Genomic DNA, 18,308 nt, shown 5'->3' with positions numbered 1-18,308 from the left:
TTTTAGTCCAGGACGAGTCGACTTTCGAAGGTCATTTAGAGGTTGAAAAAGTCCTAGGACACCCGGAATATTTTTATTCAGACAAATTTTCCAAAAGAAGTGCCACCAATTTTAGCATTATTTGGCAATTTCCTATTCATTTATTTAATATTTTTATAAAAAGTGTAGCTCGTTATCTAACAAAAAAAAAAAAAAACATTTCATCAAAATTTTGAACTTTTCAACTAGATTTCATAGAAATATACTGAGTATGCAGTTTTGTAGCCCATTTCAATTTTAGGATAACGACTTTTAAGTTGCGGTTTAACGTGGCAATGCAAGCGCTTTTTCTATGCATTTTGCTGTCAAAATACGAAATCGAATGTCTACTTTCCCGTGTCAACAGTCAGAAAGTCCGTTTTGCAGATTTGCAGAAATCACTTTCGGAAATAAAAATAGCAAGGTGTAACTGCTACTGAAATTACGCAAATTTGTTTTTGCTCGCAACTTGCTCGTGTTGCACTAGCAATTTTCATTTTTGCTGCAAGTGCTGTCAAACCAAACGAGTGTTGCCTTGTGACACGTTTTTTTTTTGCGAATTTGTATAAAATTATAAAAATGTTGAATAAAATATGAAAAATACGTGTAATTAATTTTTTCTCCTGATATGGAGTATTTAAGTAGTAATGTATTAGATATTTTATGACTGTTTTTGTTTCGCGCGAAAAGTGTTCATATGTACTTATGTATGTACTCACATAATTAGGAACGTACGAGTGCGCTTCATTTTGTTCATTATATACTAAACGAGAGTTCGCGCCACAGTAATAATATTCGGTTGCGCTCGCATTGCAAAATCAAAAATATAGTTTCAAATAGAAAACATATGTGCATACATACTTACGCAAATCGTCGTGAATGCGAAATAATCGAATGTCTGAAAAGTGTGTCTAATTAAATTTACGAAAATAAAAACTAATTTCTAAAATAATAATAATTATAAAAAAAAGTAAAAAAAAATGCCCCAACGCTCGCCCTTCGCCATTCAAGAGCTGCTTGGTTTAAGTAATTCCGCCGCTGCAGCAGCCGCAGCCGCCGTCGCTGTCGCTGCCGTCGCCAAAACGCAAGACGACAACCCAAACGGTGACTTAAACGAATGCAGTGGCGACTGTGATACAACAACTACAAAACCAAAAATGTATTCGCCCACAGCAGCGGCAGCAGCAGCAAGTCGAGCAACACCACCATCGCCGCCAACTCAGGCCTCCACAACAACAACAACAACTACGACGCGCACGCCGCCGCCCACCCATCAAAAGTGCGCTGCTGCCGGCACACCAAGTAGCAGCAGTTCAGCCACTTCATTGAGTTCGTCGATAACTCCAGGCACAAGTGCATCCACCACCGCGGCTGTGTCAGCATCAGTGGTCACTTCGGTTAGCGCCAGCGGCAGTGGTGTTTCATCGCCTTTTAATGTCGCTACAGCTGCCGCTGGCGATCAGCAACAGCTTGCTGCACATCAGCAACAGCAGCAGCAGCAACAACAACACCACCACCAGATGACTATGGCCGCTGCTGCCGCCTCACGCATGGCTTACTTCAATGCGCATGCTGCTGTCGCTGCGGCTTTCTTGCCACATAATTTGGGCGGTGGCAGCGCTGCTGCTGCTGCTGCTGCGGTGCAACATCAAAATAGCCTGCATGCATTACAACAACAACAACAACATCAGCATCATCATCCCCATCATCATTTGCCGCTGCAGCATCATACGCACGGGCATCCGCATCATTTGTTGCATGCGCAAGGTAAGTTAGTGGCAGAGAGGACGCGAAGAATTTTAGCTCTTTTTATTATTGGTATTTTTGATTTATTGGTTGTTTAGTAACAGCGCACAGTGGTTCAAAATTGGCATTTTGTGTTCACAATTCACCGGTGCCTTAATTTTTCACTCAATTTGATGAATTTTTTAGTGAAAGCTAATAAAATTTGCAAGATACCAGTTGAGCCCGATTTTTGAATTTTTATTTGTTTGTATTAAATTTGTTTTTAGTGCAAAGTGCAGAAAAAGTAGCAATTTTGAAGAAAATCGATTCTCTTCGATGTTACATAATAAAAACTAGTTGTGAACAATTGTAGGGCCCTCCCAAAACGAAAAATGTTAAAAAATAAATGTTTAAAAAAAATTTCACGAAAATTAAATATATTTTTTTTATTTTTATGAAAAATTTTGTGTATGCAGTTTTATAGATCAATAAATTTTAGTATAATAAGTTGCAGGTTGCTAAGAGCTAGCGTTGATTTTTAATAATATAACAAACGCTTTTGTTTACCATATAGCATGCAGATGTTCTCGAAATGTTAGCGAAAAAAATTATTAAAAATCAACGCGACCTCTCAGCCACTTGCAAAATTTAATTAGCTATAAAACTGCATACCCAACATTTCTCTAGAAACTCAAAATTATTGTTTTAATTTTGGTGAAATTTTTTTATAACATTTAAAATTTTTCTAGTGATTTTTTTTTCATTTTGGGCGAAACCTACAATTGTTTTCAACTAATTTTAATTATGTAACATTTATTAACTGGAACAGGAGAATTGATTTTTTTCAAAATTGCTCCTTTTTCCGCATTTTGCACTAAAAAAATTTAATACAAACCAAAGAAAATTCAAAAATCGGGCTCAACTGGTCTCTTGCTAATTTTATAAGCGTCGATATATTCGCTAAACTAGAGGCCAAATTTAATAAAACTGCGTTTTCAGTTTTTATCTCTACGTATATACAAGAACTCATTTAGTTCTTTTTAGCATGAAATTTTAGATAAAAATATTTAAATCAGAATTAAAAAAAAATCAAAATAAGTTGAAAATCGGAAATTTTTGGAAAGAATAGTTCTTGAGCAAAAATTATATTTAGGAAAAAAAATTGTTTGTTGGAACAAAAATAGTTTATCAGAAAATTAGTGAAGAAACAACAAAAATTATTTCTTTCGGGAAAAATTATTTTTAAAAATAAAAATTAAAGAAAAAACTGGTACATAGTAAACAGAATATAAACTCAAAAGAGAAAACGTATTTTTTAGAACAAAACGCTAAAAATATTTTTTGATGACTTTTTACAAAAAAAAAAAAACAAATATCCCCCACAATCAAAAAAAAATTACCATTCATAAAAAAATAATATTTTTTTAGAAAAGCTATTTTGCGCGTAAAAATTATTTCTGGGATTAATAAAATATATATTTAAGATACAATTTTTGAGGAAAAAAGTAGCTTTTTTGACAAAAATTATTTTAGCTAAGAAAAATATTTTTTTAACTTTTCATGCAAAAAATAATGCAGGAAAAATATTTTTTAAGGAAAATTCATAATATTTGCCAAAGTTATAAAAAAATGTACCGTAAATAAGAATATTTTTTATCAGAAAAACTATTTTTTGTGCAAAAATACAATTTTTTTGGGGGAACAATTGTTTGTAACAAAAAAATTTCAGAGAAACACTTACATAAAACACTTAGATATAAATTTAGAAAAAGTAGGTTTGAAAAATTTTATTTATTTAGAAAAAAACTTATAAGGTTGATTAAATATTTTTCAAATTAGTTTGTAGTTAAAATAAATAAAAATTTTCGGAGAAATTTGTTTTTTACATAACATTCTCATCATAATTTGATTATTTAGCCCTCGATTGAACACAATTTTCAATTCATATCATGCGTTTTTTATGGTAGTTATAGGATTATGATCCTAGTTTTACAAAAATGTACTTGAATCGTGTTTTTATTTTTATAGTTTGTAAAGTTTTAAAACCTAGACACCTTGGATGTGTATTTTTTCTATTTACATATGCTTTATAATTGCTTTACTTAAATACATACAATATATGATATTTTTTTACTGTTGACTGTTGTTGTATGTATTTACGATTGAGGTCTGTTTTCTCAAGTATTCCATAAAATTTATTTGCCCTTGAAACATAAATTTTATTTTTGAGAAATATGTTTAAAGAGCAGATAAGTTTTAAAAACTAAATACTTTAATAAACGGCCCTAAGTGTTTTTTAGTTTTTATATAATATTTTTTTCAATCTTCTAACTTTTTTGATAATTTTAAGGTAGTTCAAATAGTCCTTCATGCTTAATAGTATTATAAAGACACATTTTAAGATACGTTTTTTATTTTTATACCTGAGCGCACTTGTGCACAAGGGTATTATGATATTGTTCACATAACGGTTGTTTGTAACAGGCAAAACGAATCGAGATAGATATAGACAAATGTATACATAAATGATCAGAATGAAAAAAGAAATTGATTAAGCCATGTCTGTCTGTCCGTCCGTCCGTCTGTCCGTCCATCTGTGCACACGATAACTCGAGTAAAAATTGACATATCTTAACGAAACTTGGTACGTGCACTTCTTTCGGGCGTAGGACGGATGGTATTGAAAATGGGCAAAATCGGTCAATAACCACGCCTACCTCCCATATAACGGTAATTTTCAGAAATACGAAAACTGCGATATTTTAGCAACTGCTGAAGATTATTAACTCATAATTGATATTTGCAATAATATTTAGACGAGAAATAAGAATATTATAAATTTTTGGAAAATGGGCGTAGCCACGCCCACTTATGGTTACATGTGTATATCTTGGTAGCAGCTGCACCAATTTCTTTCAAACTTGGCACAATTGTTAGCCTTGCTACAGCATACCAAATGGCCGAAAATTTTTAAAATCGGACAATAACCACGCCCACCTCCCATATAACGGTAATTTAAAGAAATATGAAATCTTCGATAAATCATTAAATATTAAAGCTAATTTATTCAAGATTGATGCTTGCAACAACTATTTACCAAGAAATTCGCTTATGATAAAATTTTGGAAAATGAGCGTGACGCCGCCCACTTATGATCACATATATGTATCTCAGTAACCGTGCTACCAATTTGTACCAAACTCGGTATGGTTATTGTGCTTGCCACGTAAAAGCAAAACGTTGAAAATTATTGAAATCGGACTAAAATTATGTTTTCTTGTTTCTAAACACCAAGTTTCCTACGACTTTTAACAGAGGGTAGTTTGAATTAGAGAAATAGACGTTGGATTTACCTGGAGCCGTCGCGATCGAAGCCTAGATTTTATAATTCCCGCAGACTTACACAAAACACTGAATATCATTGTACTCAGAATGAAACTAATCTTTAGAACGTCTATTCACCGGTACTCATTCGAGATCAAATTCCAAGGTAAAAAATAGCTAAACAAGGAGTCTCGTAGGGTGGCACCAGTGGAAGCTGCGCTGTCAAAATGGCGCGAAGTTCTAGGTCTGTATGGACAGCAACGGCATTATTTCTGATGTCGCCTGAATATCAACCACTTTACTTAGCGAGACTATTCTGCTACCCGTCAGAGAACAGAATTTCATATCCAGCAGAAATTATTGCTCGGATGCCACCGCAGGGAACACCAGAACCAAAACTTGGAGGAAGTAGACCCCTCCCTAGGTCAGGGGCGCACCCAGGAATATATTTTAGGGGGGGTTTTATATTTTTGAAGATATATCACCGGAAAATACTGAAAATTTTCTTCAGATAATACGCTCTTTAAAATATATTTATGCAAGTTTTATGTACAGTATGTAATAAATAAATAAGCGTTTTAAAATTCATAAACTGCACTTTATTTACATAACATTAACAGAACTCAAACACTTTTAACCGACTTTAAAAAAAGGGGAGGTTATCAATTCGCCGGAATACGTATCTAACGTTGGACCACGTGAACCGGTTTATATAATAATTTTTTTGTAGAAAGATGGTACCTCAAGGTTCGGCCCGTAATTTGGTTTAGAGCTCCGATGATTGGATCATGAAGAAATTAACGGTACCCCTAAATTTGAATATAAGAATTGAAGTCGGTTGTGTTCTTTCCTTAAAAACAACTTTTTTTAATAAAAAGTTCTATAAACTCAAGATGCGCTCAACTTTCAAAAGTACCTAATAAAAAATATTAAAAAAGACTCAGTAAAAATAAATTTATTGATTCCATGAATTTTTGCTCTTTTATGTTCCTTTTTTCGATTTCTAGTTTTTGGCTTTCGATAAAAATGGTGAGTTTTCACGATTTCTAAATTTTTTTAATATTTCGAATACCGAAAAAATTAACTGAACTCTCAAGAAAAACGAAAAATTCATATAAAACGACGGACGAGAAATGGAAAAGAAATTTTCTACCAAAATTTCTTAAATCAGTTTGCAGCTTTCAAGAAAAAATGCTCGTATATTCATTTCCTCATGAAAATTGACAGCAAAAGCAAAGCGCTTTTTCAAGCAACAGAAATTATAATAAATATTTCTTATAATTTCCTTGAGAGCTGGATTCTTAGCTTTAAGATACAGTTTGTATTTGAGGTTATTAGCTTTAGGGGGGCGGGGGGGGGGAGGGGTTTGAACCCCAAAACCCACCCCTTGTGTGCGCTAATGCCCTAGGTACTTCGAAATGCATATCTACGCATTTACGGATGAGATCCCTAGGTGCACAACCACTGGACCCGACGTTGTGCAGAAGCCCTTGAAGAACATTCACCGAGAGACAATCAAAAACTTTACCAACTTTCCTACCGTAAATGTCGTCATCGTAGGAGAAGTTTTAGCTGCCTCGAGTGAACGGCGTAACTCTGGCGCAACAAAGATCTGGATACTAAACCCCTACTTCTCCAGACTCGACCACGGTATGCCTTATAAATTTGTATATGTTCGGCTTGTGAAGGCACCCCGCAGGACAGCTTCTTCGCTTTCCCACCTTAAACCCACTCAGCTAACACCCTTTTCTTTTGTCTGACCCCAACAATTGGCCGGTTTTAGTTTATCCAGTTTTTGAAGTACCAAAGATTATATTCAGTTTTAAAATCACCAAAAACGTATGCCCAGATTTTAAATCACAGAAAATTCATGTCCAATAAATTATGTCCAATTTTTAAATTACCAAAAATTATGTTCAGTTTTTGAATGTCAAAAAGTAACATGCAAATTTTTATTGACTCAAAAATTTTATTCAGTTTTCAAAAGCCCAACACTAGTGATCAGTTTTTAAAGTTATGTCAAGTATTTGAGTGTCCAGTTTATAAATGGTCAAAAATTATGTCAAGTATTTATATTTAGACTTTCTGTCAAATTTTTATATGACCAAAATTATGTCCAGTTTTCTGTCAAATTTTTATTTGACCAAAATTATGTCCAGTTTTGACCAGAACATATGGTCAGTTTTTAGACGAAAGTAGATTCATGTCCTAAGAATTATGTCTAATTTTTAAATGATCAAAACTTATGTCCAGATTTTAAATCACAACAATTAATATGCAGTTTTTTGTTCACTTAAAAATTATGTGCAGTTTGTAAATAACCAAAAATTATGTAAAGTTCTTTAATAAAAGAAAATTGTAGTCAAAAAAATTATGTAAATTTTTATAGGACCAAAAAGTATCAATGTCCAGTTATCAAATGACCAAATCTTATGGCCAGTTTTTAAAATTCATGTCCAAAAAATATGTACAATTTTTAAATGACCGAAAACGATGTCTGCTTTTTAACGGACATAAATTAATACGTATGAAGTTTTTTTTTCACATAAAAATTATATCCAGTATTTAAGTGACTTAAAAATTATGTTCGAGGTTGTAATAACCCAAATTATATACGAAAGAGTTTAGAAGTACCCTAATATTTATACACACACACACACAGAGTGGCCAAAATTACTCATCAAAGGAATTATATTTTTAATTTGGTTCGACAATATTTTTAATTTGAATTCGCCAATTGCAAACTTTAATAGCTCAAAAAGAACTCTAAAATTTTACAAGAAAAAAGTGGAAAAAAACATTTTTTGACAATCACCAAAAATGATTGCAAGCAATAATAATTTTCACAAACCGAGCGCAGGAAATCAATGTTGACTCAGAGAAGCAACAGCGCGGAAAGGCATTCGACGCATTTGATTCACACACAGATTAAACAAATTAATAACGAAAAATAAACAATGAAAACGAATATGAGTAAATAAATTGAAAATTACTTAAATTATAAAAGCAGAGCTTGGAAAAGAGGTGTGCAAGAAAAACACTGAAAAAGCTACATAATTTAACGGAAGTCATAAGCCAACAAAAACATGACAATAAGCATGGAGGAGAAGATGAGATGAATCAATAAACGACAAAAAAAAATAAAATAAAAGTAGAAAGAAAAAGAATAAGCGAGAAAATCACCAAACAGCTGACTTCACTGCTATTGTTATCAAAAGCCAGCCGTGGAGCTAGTTGATGGGGCAACACTTCAGCGCAGCTTTGCGGCGCGTAGAATAAGGTGACAAAGAATTATTCAAAACACTTGGCGCATTTAAAAAGTAAGCAGCAAAAAACAAATACAAAAGCGGCAAATTAACGAATGTTGAGAAGAAGCACTCGAATGACAACAAAGCGGAGCAAATCAACAACGCTCGGAAACATTCATGAATTCATGAAAGAAGATACGAACGAGTGTACACCGTGTGCAGGCGCAAAAAAACTGGGAGCTGACTGAAATTGAAATCAGTTTAATCCATTCGTACGCTAATTACTTGCAACAACAATCATTGAAGCTGGCTGGCAGACTGACATTTTGGGCTGCTAGCAGGCTGGGCGGGGGCAGTTAAACGATTGTGGAACGGAAGCAACAACAATAAAGCAGCTTTTACAAAAACAATAATCTTGTTCTTGTTGTTGCTGACAATGACCGTTTATGTTGATTATTTTGATGATGACGCTGTTGTCGCTGTACGAGCTGAGCGGAGAATGGGGCTGCATGAGTGGCTGGTTGGCTGTAGCGAATACTGTTATTGCCTCACAGTGCTGGCGACACTGTGAATGGCTACTTGCTGGATATTTTGTTGCTTTTCTGAAGAGCAACATGAGTAAACACTTTTCTGTGAGAAGCTTCGGCACCTACCTACACCTAGCTCCACACGAAACCTTACTTGACTGTCACAACTGACCGGCTCATTGTCATTGTCACTGTCGCTTGCTTCTTAATGAATGTGTTGCTGTGTGTGCTTAATGCAAATTGCGATTGTAATGGGCTGCTCGAACAAACACTCCTTCGAGTTTTATACGACTTGTCGCAGCTCACTACTCCTTCACCTGTACCCAATCACTCACGTAGCGGTACACTCGCCAGCTCATTATCGCGCTAGTTCACTACTTAGCGCTTGATTTACTACCAGCTTATTTATTCGTACCTGTTTTTTTTTTTGGACGTGTCTGTCTTCTCTGTTCCTCACTTCTGCGGCTCTCTCTATCCCCAAGTCTTTAGCTGCTTAACAGCTCAGCTATGCAAAATAAGTCACTTGCCAGTGTTTATTCTGCTGACTTTGTGGTTTTTGAGCTACCTATGTATGTATAATTTTTCTTTGATATTCGGTTTTTTTTTCTGCGCTCCGAAAAAGTTCACTACCTGGCTTACTTCTTTCCTTTTGTTGTTGAATAAAATTTGTGAAAAAAGACAAACTTAATTTTCAATTAAGCTGGCAAAACACTTGCTGACATATTTCTCCATCATTTTCTGTTTATTTTTCTTGTCACAGCTGCATAATTAAGCCAAATAAGCAGTTAAGAAAATATGATAAGCAGTTATGAAATTATGCATACTAATTCACATTGTATTGAGGTTCGTGAAGATAGTAAGAATAGTAATTATGGCGAGATCAAACGAAAGAAGTAGTGAATAGTACTAAGTTTAAAAATTTCAAAAAATAGAACGGCTACTAAATTAAATTTAAATAACTTTAACTTCTTTAGTTAAAAACAATAAAAATGCTCGAATCTAACTCCAATAAACATAAAATAAATGTAAAAATATTTTTTTTTTGTTAAGGCATTCATGAATTATTCTGTTATTTATTTTGCTACTCAATAAATAATTTGAAAAAAAAAATTAGGAATCCATTAAAACACCGTTTAGAATATCCAGATAACCAAATAAATGGATAGTAAACGGGTATCTGAATAACAAAACCGAATGGTTAGTCCCAGCCCTAGTGTACACATATTTGAGAAAACAACCAAAAAGAAAGATAATTAAGTAAAAAGGGGTGCCCGGGCGACGCTTTCTCGACAATTTTCAAAATTTGTTAAAGCGACTAAAAATACCTCTCATTTGATACCCATATAGATATTAAATATTTCAAGTTAGGTGGCAACCTAGTTCGAAAGACTTAAGTTTTGTTTTTAATTTTCAATATGCTTTCAGTTAATGTAGCTGAATCAATTTAGTTTATAATAACAATGAAATATAAAATAGGTGGCAACCCTACGAACGAAAAATTCGGTGAGATATGCAAAAATTAACCTCTCATTTTCTAAGCTTACGCTCATATTTTTTGTTGGACCATAGAACAATTAAGATAGGTGGAAACCTTATACGAATTAATTCAAAAAACTCAGTAAAAACTCAACTAGAACGCAAAATTTCGATTTAAAAATAATTAATCATAGAGACGTATATATAAATAATAAAAATAATAGATTAGAGTTTACGCATATAGTTTGACCGAGTTTCTCCTCCGATTTGTGGTGTGCGCCTTTGTATTTTGATGGTGATCAGAAACTGGGCGCGAACCCAGGCCCTGCGGGATGGTAGCGCTCATTGCTAACCACGACTCCACAGCGGCGGCCATATGCATAAATACGCATCGAAAATTAAAACCACATGTAGCGATAATGGTATCTATAACTTCAATTAAAATCGATAATTTTATACTTATATCTGTTATTGATTCGCTATCGATGATAAAGATATCTAAGGTATCGTTTATTGTTATCCCAATATCGAATATAACAATTATATCATAACGATCTATTAATTAAATAACGATAGTTATCGATAGCTTTATTTCAAAGTCATTAACCCAGACTTCAAAGTTTCCAAAAACGAGTTATTAGCTGATAAAAGGGCGATAATCACCTCCACTGCTCAAAAAAAGGAGGGGTTGGAAAATGTTTAACCTTTTCAATCCTTTCTAAACGATAAGAAAATAAATCAATATTGATATCCATAACAGCATCAACAATCGATAATGTTATCGATTAATTATATGATATCGCTGATAACTATATCGATGGCATCTATTATTGATATGACAACGCTATTTAAAGATCACTAAATTACATCTCCAAACAGTTATTCCCCGATAACATCACGCGGTTAATTTCGATTATTCAGAAACAGATTAGGCAAAGCAAAAATTTGACATTTTGCAACCTTTTCTGGACGACAAGCAACATCGATAAAAATCGATAAAGATGTCGATGATATACGCTGTGGATACTATATCGCTGACGATATCGGCGACATCGATTATTGATATGACATCGACTGCAGAAATTAATAGAAATATCTATAGAAAAATACTTAGAGCTCAACACGTTCAAAGCGGAGTTATTGACCGCCAGGCTGGGTGCTTATCCTTTCGTTTCCTCAGAAAAAGAAAATCTTGAAACATTTTGCAACCCTCTTTGTACGACAAGTAAATAAATCAATATTAATATCGATAATCACATAAATGAAAATCGATAACTATGTCGATGATGCGACTGATGTCGACTCTATCGGCTATCAGTAAAATATCGATAACGCTATTTAAAAATAAATTAGAAATCAAAGCAATTAAAAACAGAGTTATTGGCCGATAACACCCAGCGTTCCCTTCCGTTTCCTCAGAAAAAAGGAAAAACGTTTAGCTTTTTTCAACCCTTCCCAAGTCCTGGTAGAGTTATTGTACAGTTCGTATTTGTTTCTTTTTACTTATATATTAATTTTTACTTTTTTTTTATTAAAACAAAACATTTAAATGCTTCAAAACAAAGGCCTACAATCTGGGTAGATCAGCCAAGCCCGCTGTGGCATTGCATTGCTCTCATCGAACCACCACAGATTGACGTCCATAGCGACAGCGACTCGTAGCGAGTGAAGTTCATGCACATTGCACTTCTACACACACACACACACACACACACAAACATTTCTGCATGCCAACCGCAAAATTAGCGCGCTTGTCTGTCAAATTTAATTTCGCTTTGATATGTCACTGACTGATGGGCTTCACAACTCTTTACTTCCATGAACTTCGTCGCTTTAGATGGTAATTGTTAATGCCCGAATGTGTGTGCCGGTGTCTGTGTGCTTGCATTATTGGTTGGTGTTGCATGCAACATATTTATAAGTAGCTTTAAGTACCGCATTAAAAAAAAAACAACAAATGTCATACCGCGTCCATTGTGTCATACAATGCATACGAGTACAAGGTGACGTTTTTTGTACACGAGTCACACCACAGCTATTGTCGTTTCGATACGAGTGCGGGTACTTCATCGTCGCAAGTCCATTGAGTGATTCAGTGGCATTAACGGCACAGATGCATCGATTGAAGGAAGTGCAAACGGACGGTGGTGTACCCCCTTTTGTTTGTGCTGGCAAGCTAATAAATGAAGACTTTATGCTTAAGTCACATGAGTTTGAAAGCGAAAGTTGACAGTGGATATCGAATACCAAAAAAATACATGAAATTATAAACTGCAGCTAACACAAAACCGTTTACGTTGTGATCACAAAGCCGCATGGTATTCGAATCTTTCAAATTGGCCAAAGTAGCTGACAAGGAATTCAATTCGAAAGAGACCAAAGACTTACTAAAGACATACAACACGGAACTGCCGAAGGCTAAGAAACAGTCTTGGAGAGATCTCTGTTGTAACTGAGAAAGGATGAATGGAGTAAGCAGACTTAGAGCTTAAACAGACGGTAGCGTTGATCTGGATCAACTCGGGAATTAACTGCAGTTGATCCGGATTAAGTCCAAGTTAATCCCGATCAAGGCTGCCGTCTGTTTAAGCTTTTAGGATACTCCTAGCTAAGCATCTAAGCGTGCCGAATTTGATGCGTAGCAGTAAAAGTAACTGAACCAGCTGTACTTAGGAGTCGATCACTTTCCAGGCTGCATGAACACAATAGTTCTCGAAATTGAAAGATTTAAACATAGGTCCAAACGTTGCAACCTCTAGTTAAATTGAATGGACATTCAACAGGTTTGAGTCGATCAAATAAATACATTCATACATATGTAGGTCGTGGACAGAATATTGCCAGCCATGTTCTCGATGGCTAGCCACCTAACGGCGGACGGTATTCGTAGGATGTTTGAGGCTAAAACACGCGCCTGTATTCTGGAGAGAAGCGATAGTTTTGTTTATACCGAAAGCACTTAAAAGAACTCTTCGAAGAAGTAGGAAACCCATTAGTTTTATTTAGTCTATTACTCCTAAAAACATTTGCGAAAATCTCGGCATTCACATCAGGGATACTGATGCCAGGCAGCTGGGTCCAGACGCAACATATTTACGTGCAAGTCAACAGCAATCGCTCTTTCCTCGTTGGTACTATAAAAGGAAGGAGTATTTCTCAACATTTAGAACGCATCTTTCCATCTGTATGTGAACAAAATGCTGTGTAGGCTACAGAGAGATGAGAGCAGGATGACATGAAGCAAGGATTACCGAACAGGGTGCGTGTGATAGTATTTGATATCGAACAGAACTTTAATCGAAATTTGGTTTTAAGATTACGGCATTCGATAACGTGTGCGCTATGTCAACTTTATTGCATTGGAAAGAAAAAAGCTGTAATTTCCTTCTATTCGATTTGATACGAGTAATCATCCGATCACGAGCTTCCTGAATTGAGTACAGGCACTCCACAACAAAGTAATAGATGGGTTCGAAGGAAAAGCACCTAAACTGGGGGGTAGAAATTCTAGCGTTCACACTGTTTTTGCGGTTAGGCTTTGAACGTTTCCTCCTCTTAAGAAAAAAGAAATAGGCGCACTAAAAACTACGCCAAAGGCTGTTCGCGAAATACTTCACTGACTGCAAACCTACTATTTATTTATTTATTTGCCAAATCTGGGGGCAGATTGAATTCAAATTGCAGACTTACAGCCGTAGCTTAATTGGGAAATGGAGGTTTGGCCAATCACTTAGGAAGATGGAGTGAAATTTAGTCGCAGATTATTCAATATATTTAAAGACGATTCAAAGAACTGAACGTCAGGCGGCCAGTAAGAATTCCTTATCGGTGCAGTATTTTTCAAGTCTAATCTTTTGAAAAAATTGCTTTTGTATTATAGTGGACAAAATTCCGATGGAAACATCTTATTCTGAGGCTTCTGAAGAATTCGTACGTTTCCAAGGGATCTTTCATACATGCACCCAGAGTTGTAAAGGCATAGATTTAATCGCTAAATGTAGAAACGTTCACATAGTCGCCATACTCTCCGTAAACAAACTTTATTTGAAATCTACCGAGATGTATGAACCTTTGAATAAATACGTATGACACACTGCTTCAATTCAAAAATGATCTAACCTGAAGATTCTAGCGACTTGGGCTGAAATGCGGTTCAGATATCTGAAGGGTTTGTATAAATAGATCCTTTTCGAAACGAATTTAACGGTATCATTAATTTAATTCTAAAAAAGGCGACTGCTCTCTGCCTAAAATATTTTAAACAATGCCACCTTTTTGAATCTTACAGCCTAAACCAAACCTTCATACGCTCTTCTTTTAAATTACGTAATCCACAGACAAAAAAACAAAAGAAACTGACCTCCGCTTCTCGAAATTCCCGTACGTCATATTTAGGCAACTAAACAGTGATCAAAACTACATACGTATAAGGTATAGCAGTTATCACGATCAGCCTTAAATTTTGTAAATAAAGGAAGATGTCAAGGACTGTCTCAGGAAAAAAAGAAATCTATGGTTATTCGAGTTTTCTATATATACAATTTGTTTTTTTTTTTAATATTTTTCTACAAAATCACTTAAGACGAAAAAAGGGCGAAAAAGACTTAAGAAGGTTATAATACTAGATTGGCAGATTGCAGTCTGAAAATGTTTTGAAGAGGGTTGCCACCTCTTTAAAAAATCGAGATTAATTAAACCGAACTAAAGGTTTATAAAATATGGGTGCCAAAAGAAAGAGTGTTAAGAAATCTTTACCTTGAGCATTTAGCACACGTTTGAGGTGTTTGAAGAGAGTTGCCGCCCGCGGATTCAACTTGAATGAAAGGAATTAGGTAATTAAAATAAGTATCTTTCACAATATTGGTATAAGACGAGAAAGGTTTAAGTTTGAAAATGTTTCGAAGAGGTGTTAAAACAGAAAAATTTAAAAACATTCTAAGTTTTTGGCTTAGTTTAGGTACGCTTAGTTTTATTGGGATAAATTACACCTAATATAACACTCAAAAATTTCATAGACTCATTGAAGCGGGTTTGGTAAACTAGTTTTATATACATATGTATACGTACCTATACAGGGTAAAAACTTTCTTATTGGTCTTGTTGCGTCATCTGGGCTCCCGAAGACAGTTAGAAATTTAGATACGATGTCACTGGTTAAATTGACTACTTGGACCATATGGGTCGAAATAGAACACATGGTCAGTGTTGCCATTTTAGCCGTATTCCGGCTAGATTTAGCTGGTTACGATAGCAATTCAAATATACAAGTTTTTATTTTTACAAATTTAGTGATCCAAAATCTATTAGAAATGGCTAGTCTTATCCCTGAGAAAATTTTCATGTCGGGCTGTGTTATATAAAATTGAAAAACAATTTTTCTAACCCGAAAAGTCTTCAGATAGTGAGCAGATTTCAATGTTTTTTTTTTTTGTTTTAAGCGACTGACCCAATTACATATAAACTGGGACGCGCCATTTTAGCTGATTAGAAAGTTACAAATTTTGCAGAATTTTCATAATTTTTACACAAAGTCTAAAATCTGGATTTAGTATATGGTTTTTGTTAAGTAATGAGCTACATATTCGTAAAAAATAATAAACATTAAATAAACTAAAGAAAAATAGGCGAAACTTGCTTAAATTTTTGTTAAGAATGTCTTAATTTAAGTGTGAAGTTTTACGCGCAACACTTAGAAAATAAGAGCACAAATTTCGATGTGGAGCAAAACTCTCTGGGGAGACAATACCTGTGAAGAAAAGCATCATGGTGCAAATATACTTTATTTTTGTTATCATTGTTATTTCCGAGTTGGTGGCCTTCTGCCGCACTAGAAGAAATAACCCCATCAGTCCAACTCCGGTTACGGCATCCACAGTATTTTTGCGCAAAATCCACCGCAATCATTTTAACTCGACCTCCTTCCTGTTCCCGTTCGTCGTCGAACTGCACGTATTACGTACCCTATCCTCGGAAAAGCAAAGAACTTTATTTTCGAATCTTTTCTCGGGTGCACCGAATTGTGGCAGTTTGGAAACGCGCAACACTTAGGGCCGGTTGTTCAATGTCTGGTTATCACTACTTGCCGATTAAACATCATTATCGACGTTTTCGACATCATGCATATAACATGTGATCGATAAAGCAGTCGTTGTATATAACCAGAGCTTCTACCTCCGATTAGTGCTAATCATACATTGAACAACCGGCCCTTAATATTTTCATCCAACTTCACTAACTTAATTTTTTTTTTTACTTTTACATGAATCAAAATTTTGTCTACTAGTGAATCTGTTGGCATGATTTTAGTTAAATGTCATAAACTTGTTAAAAGTTCGGCAACAACAACGAATGTTAATATATTAAACTACCTTCTGTGTTTGTATCATGGCGTTTTCTTTTCTCGAAATAATGTTGCTCTGTTTTCCTCAGCACTTTCACAACTTTACGTGTTCATTTCTCAATATACTGCCCTCCGCCTAAGCAAAAGTGCCATACTTTTTGCTAATATAGTCATTTTGCGGGACAAAAAGCAACCTACTGCAAATGTTACAATATTTATAAGGAGGCAAAATTGTTTAATAGAAAAGAAAATGCCATAAGTTTGTAATTTATATCTGTTTTTATATTTAAGTAATACAAACATGACTTCTGATGTAAAGCTTAGCTACGTATAATGACAGTTTCCTTTGCTAAACAAAATTAAAATGGTGTACAGCTTAGCTAGGAATAATCTTTGTTAACCAAAAAAAATTTAATGGATTTACTAGTCTTTCTAATTGTAATTTACGTATTAAAAAAAAGTTAATTCTAGTTGAAACATTTTAGCCGTTTTTAGCCGTTTTTTGTCCAATCTAGCCGGTCACCCCAAAAAGTTCTGGCAACACTGCACATGGTTACACGTTCTACTAAAGAGATAGAGAGTCAAAGATCGGAATAGGTAATACGTTTTCATTCACCGGGCCTGCAGAGAAATGCGGATAGTTCCTAGAGTTTTTTGTTACTGATCTTATTGAAATTGAACGCGCTGTGAATCCGCGTTTAAACTAACATAAAATGTTATTTCAAATTTGTCTTGACCAGGCATCATTTCCTTGAGTTATACGATTTTAGCATTCAATATTCTTGAATTTATCGCATGCTGCCGCTCTCTATTCAACGGGTTCCTCCACAGTAATCGTTTCATAGTAATTGCTCATGGCCCATATGCAAAGCGTTATTTAGGTCGTTGCCGTTTGCTTCAATCGCTTGAAACTTGATACTCCATTATTATTATTTTTCTTTTGGTTCTTTCACTTTTATTTTTACCACATTCCAACTTGTCAAGAATAACGCGTTATTCGCTAATTGCTGACTACATACTTGCGCAATATTTATAAAGTGGGGTATAAGTGACGAGTTAATTAAAAACTGATTAATGCTAAACAATGCCTGATGAGGGTTCATGGAAGAAGGAAGAAAAACAAACAAAAAAATAAAACAAAAACAGCAAAGCAGCAACGTATGCAAAAATGAATGACAAGCAGAAGAAAAGAACGTTAATCGAACAAAACAAAACGGTGTGAGGTGACCGAAAAGGATCGGGAACAAGGATGTAAATGGTTAAAAAAATATGGAAGCGAGAAACTAACAAGCAAGCAAGTGAGCTTTGGTTTGCCAAGCTCTAAGTTGAAGCAACTTGAAAGCTTCTCGCAATCGACAAGGACTAACTTACTATCAACAGCGCCATCTTGCGAGAGAATGTCACAAGGCAAGGATCAGCTGTGTGTAAAGGATCGACAAATTCGCGGACAAAGCAATTGAGGATTGTATGTACATATGCGTGCGTATTTCATTATAATTCACTGTACGATTAAAAAGTTAGCGAAAGTTTCATATTTGTAACTCAAGTGCCAAAAAAAGTGTTTTTAAAAGTTGCCAAACACTGAAAAATTGTTCCATCGCCGACAGACCACCCAGTGGCAATTGCCGCCAAATGGAACTCCAAAGTCGC

At 34.9% G+C, this 18,308-nt stretch overlaps 1 protein-coding gene across 1 annotated transcript in view; it reads left to right on the top strand.

Moving 5' to 3' along the window:
- Window positions 1–769: 769 nt before the first annotated feature.
- The window catches only part of LOC118748827 (homeobox protein ARX-like), a gene marked incomplete at its 3' end in the record, with an annotated part of 242,045 nt that continues 224,506 nt past the window's right edge, over window positions 770–18,308 (top strand). Inside the window, 1 exon segment of the mRNA XM_036483530.1 lies at window positions 770–1,785. Coding sequence (XP_036339423.1) covers window positions 999–1,785 — 787 coding nt within the window.

Source organism: Rhagoletis pomonella, unplaced genomic scaffold, assembly GCF_013731165.1.
Source record: "Rhagoletis pomonella isolate Grant_MI unplaced genomic scaffold, Rhpom_1.0 Rhpom_scaffold_00013, whole genome shotgun sequence".
NCBI classification, from domain to species: Eukaryota; Metazoa; Arthropoda; class Insecta; order Diptera; family Tephritidae; genus Rhagoletis; species Rhagoletis pomonella.
The sequence above is the reverse complement of the archived record's forward strand: the minus strand, read 5'-3'. Positions and strand labels throughout refer to the sequence as shown.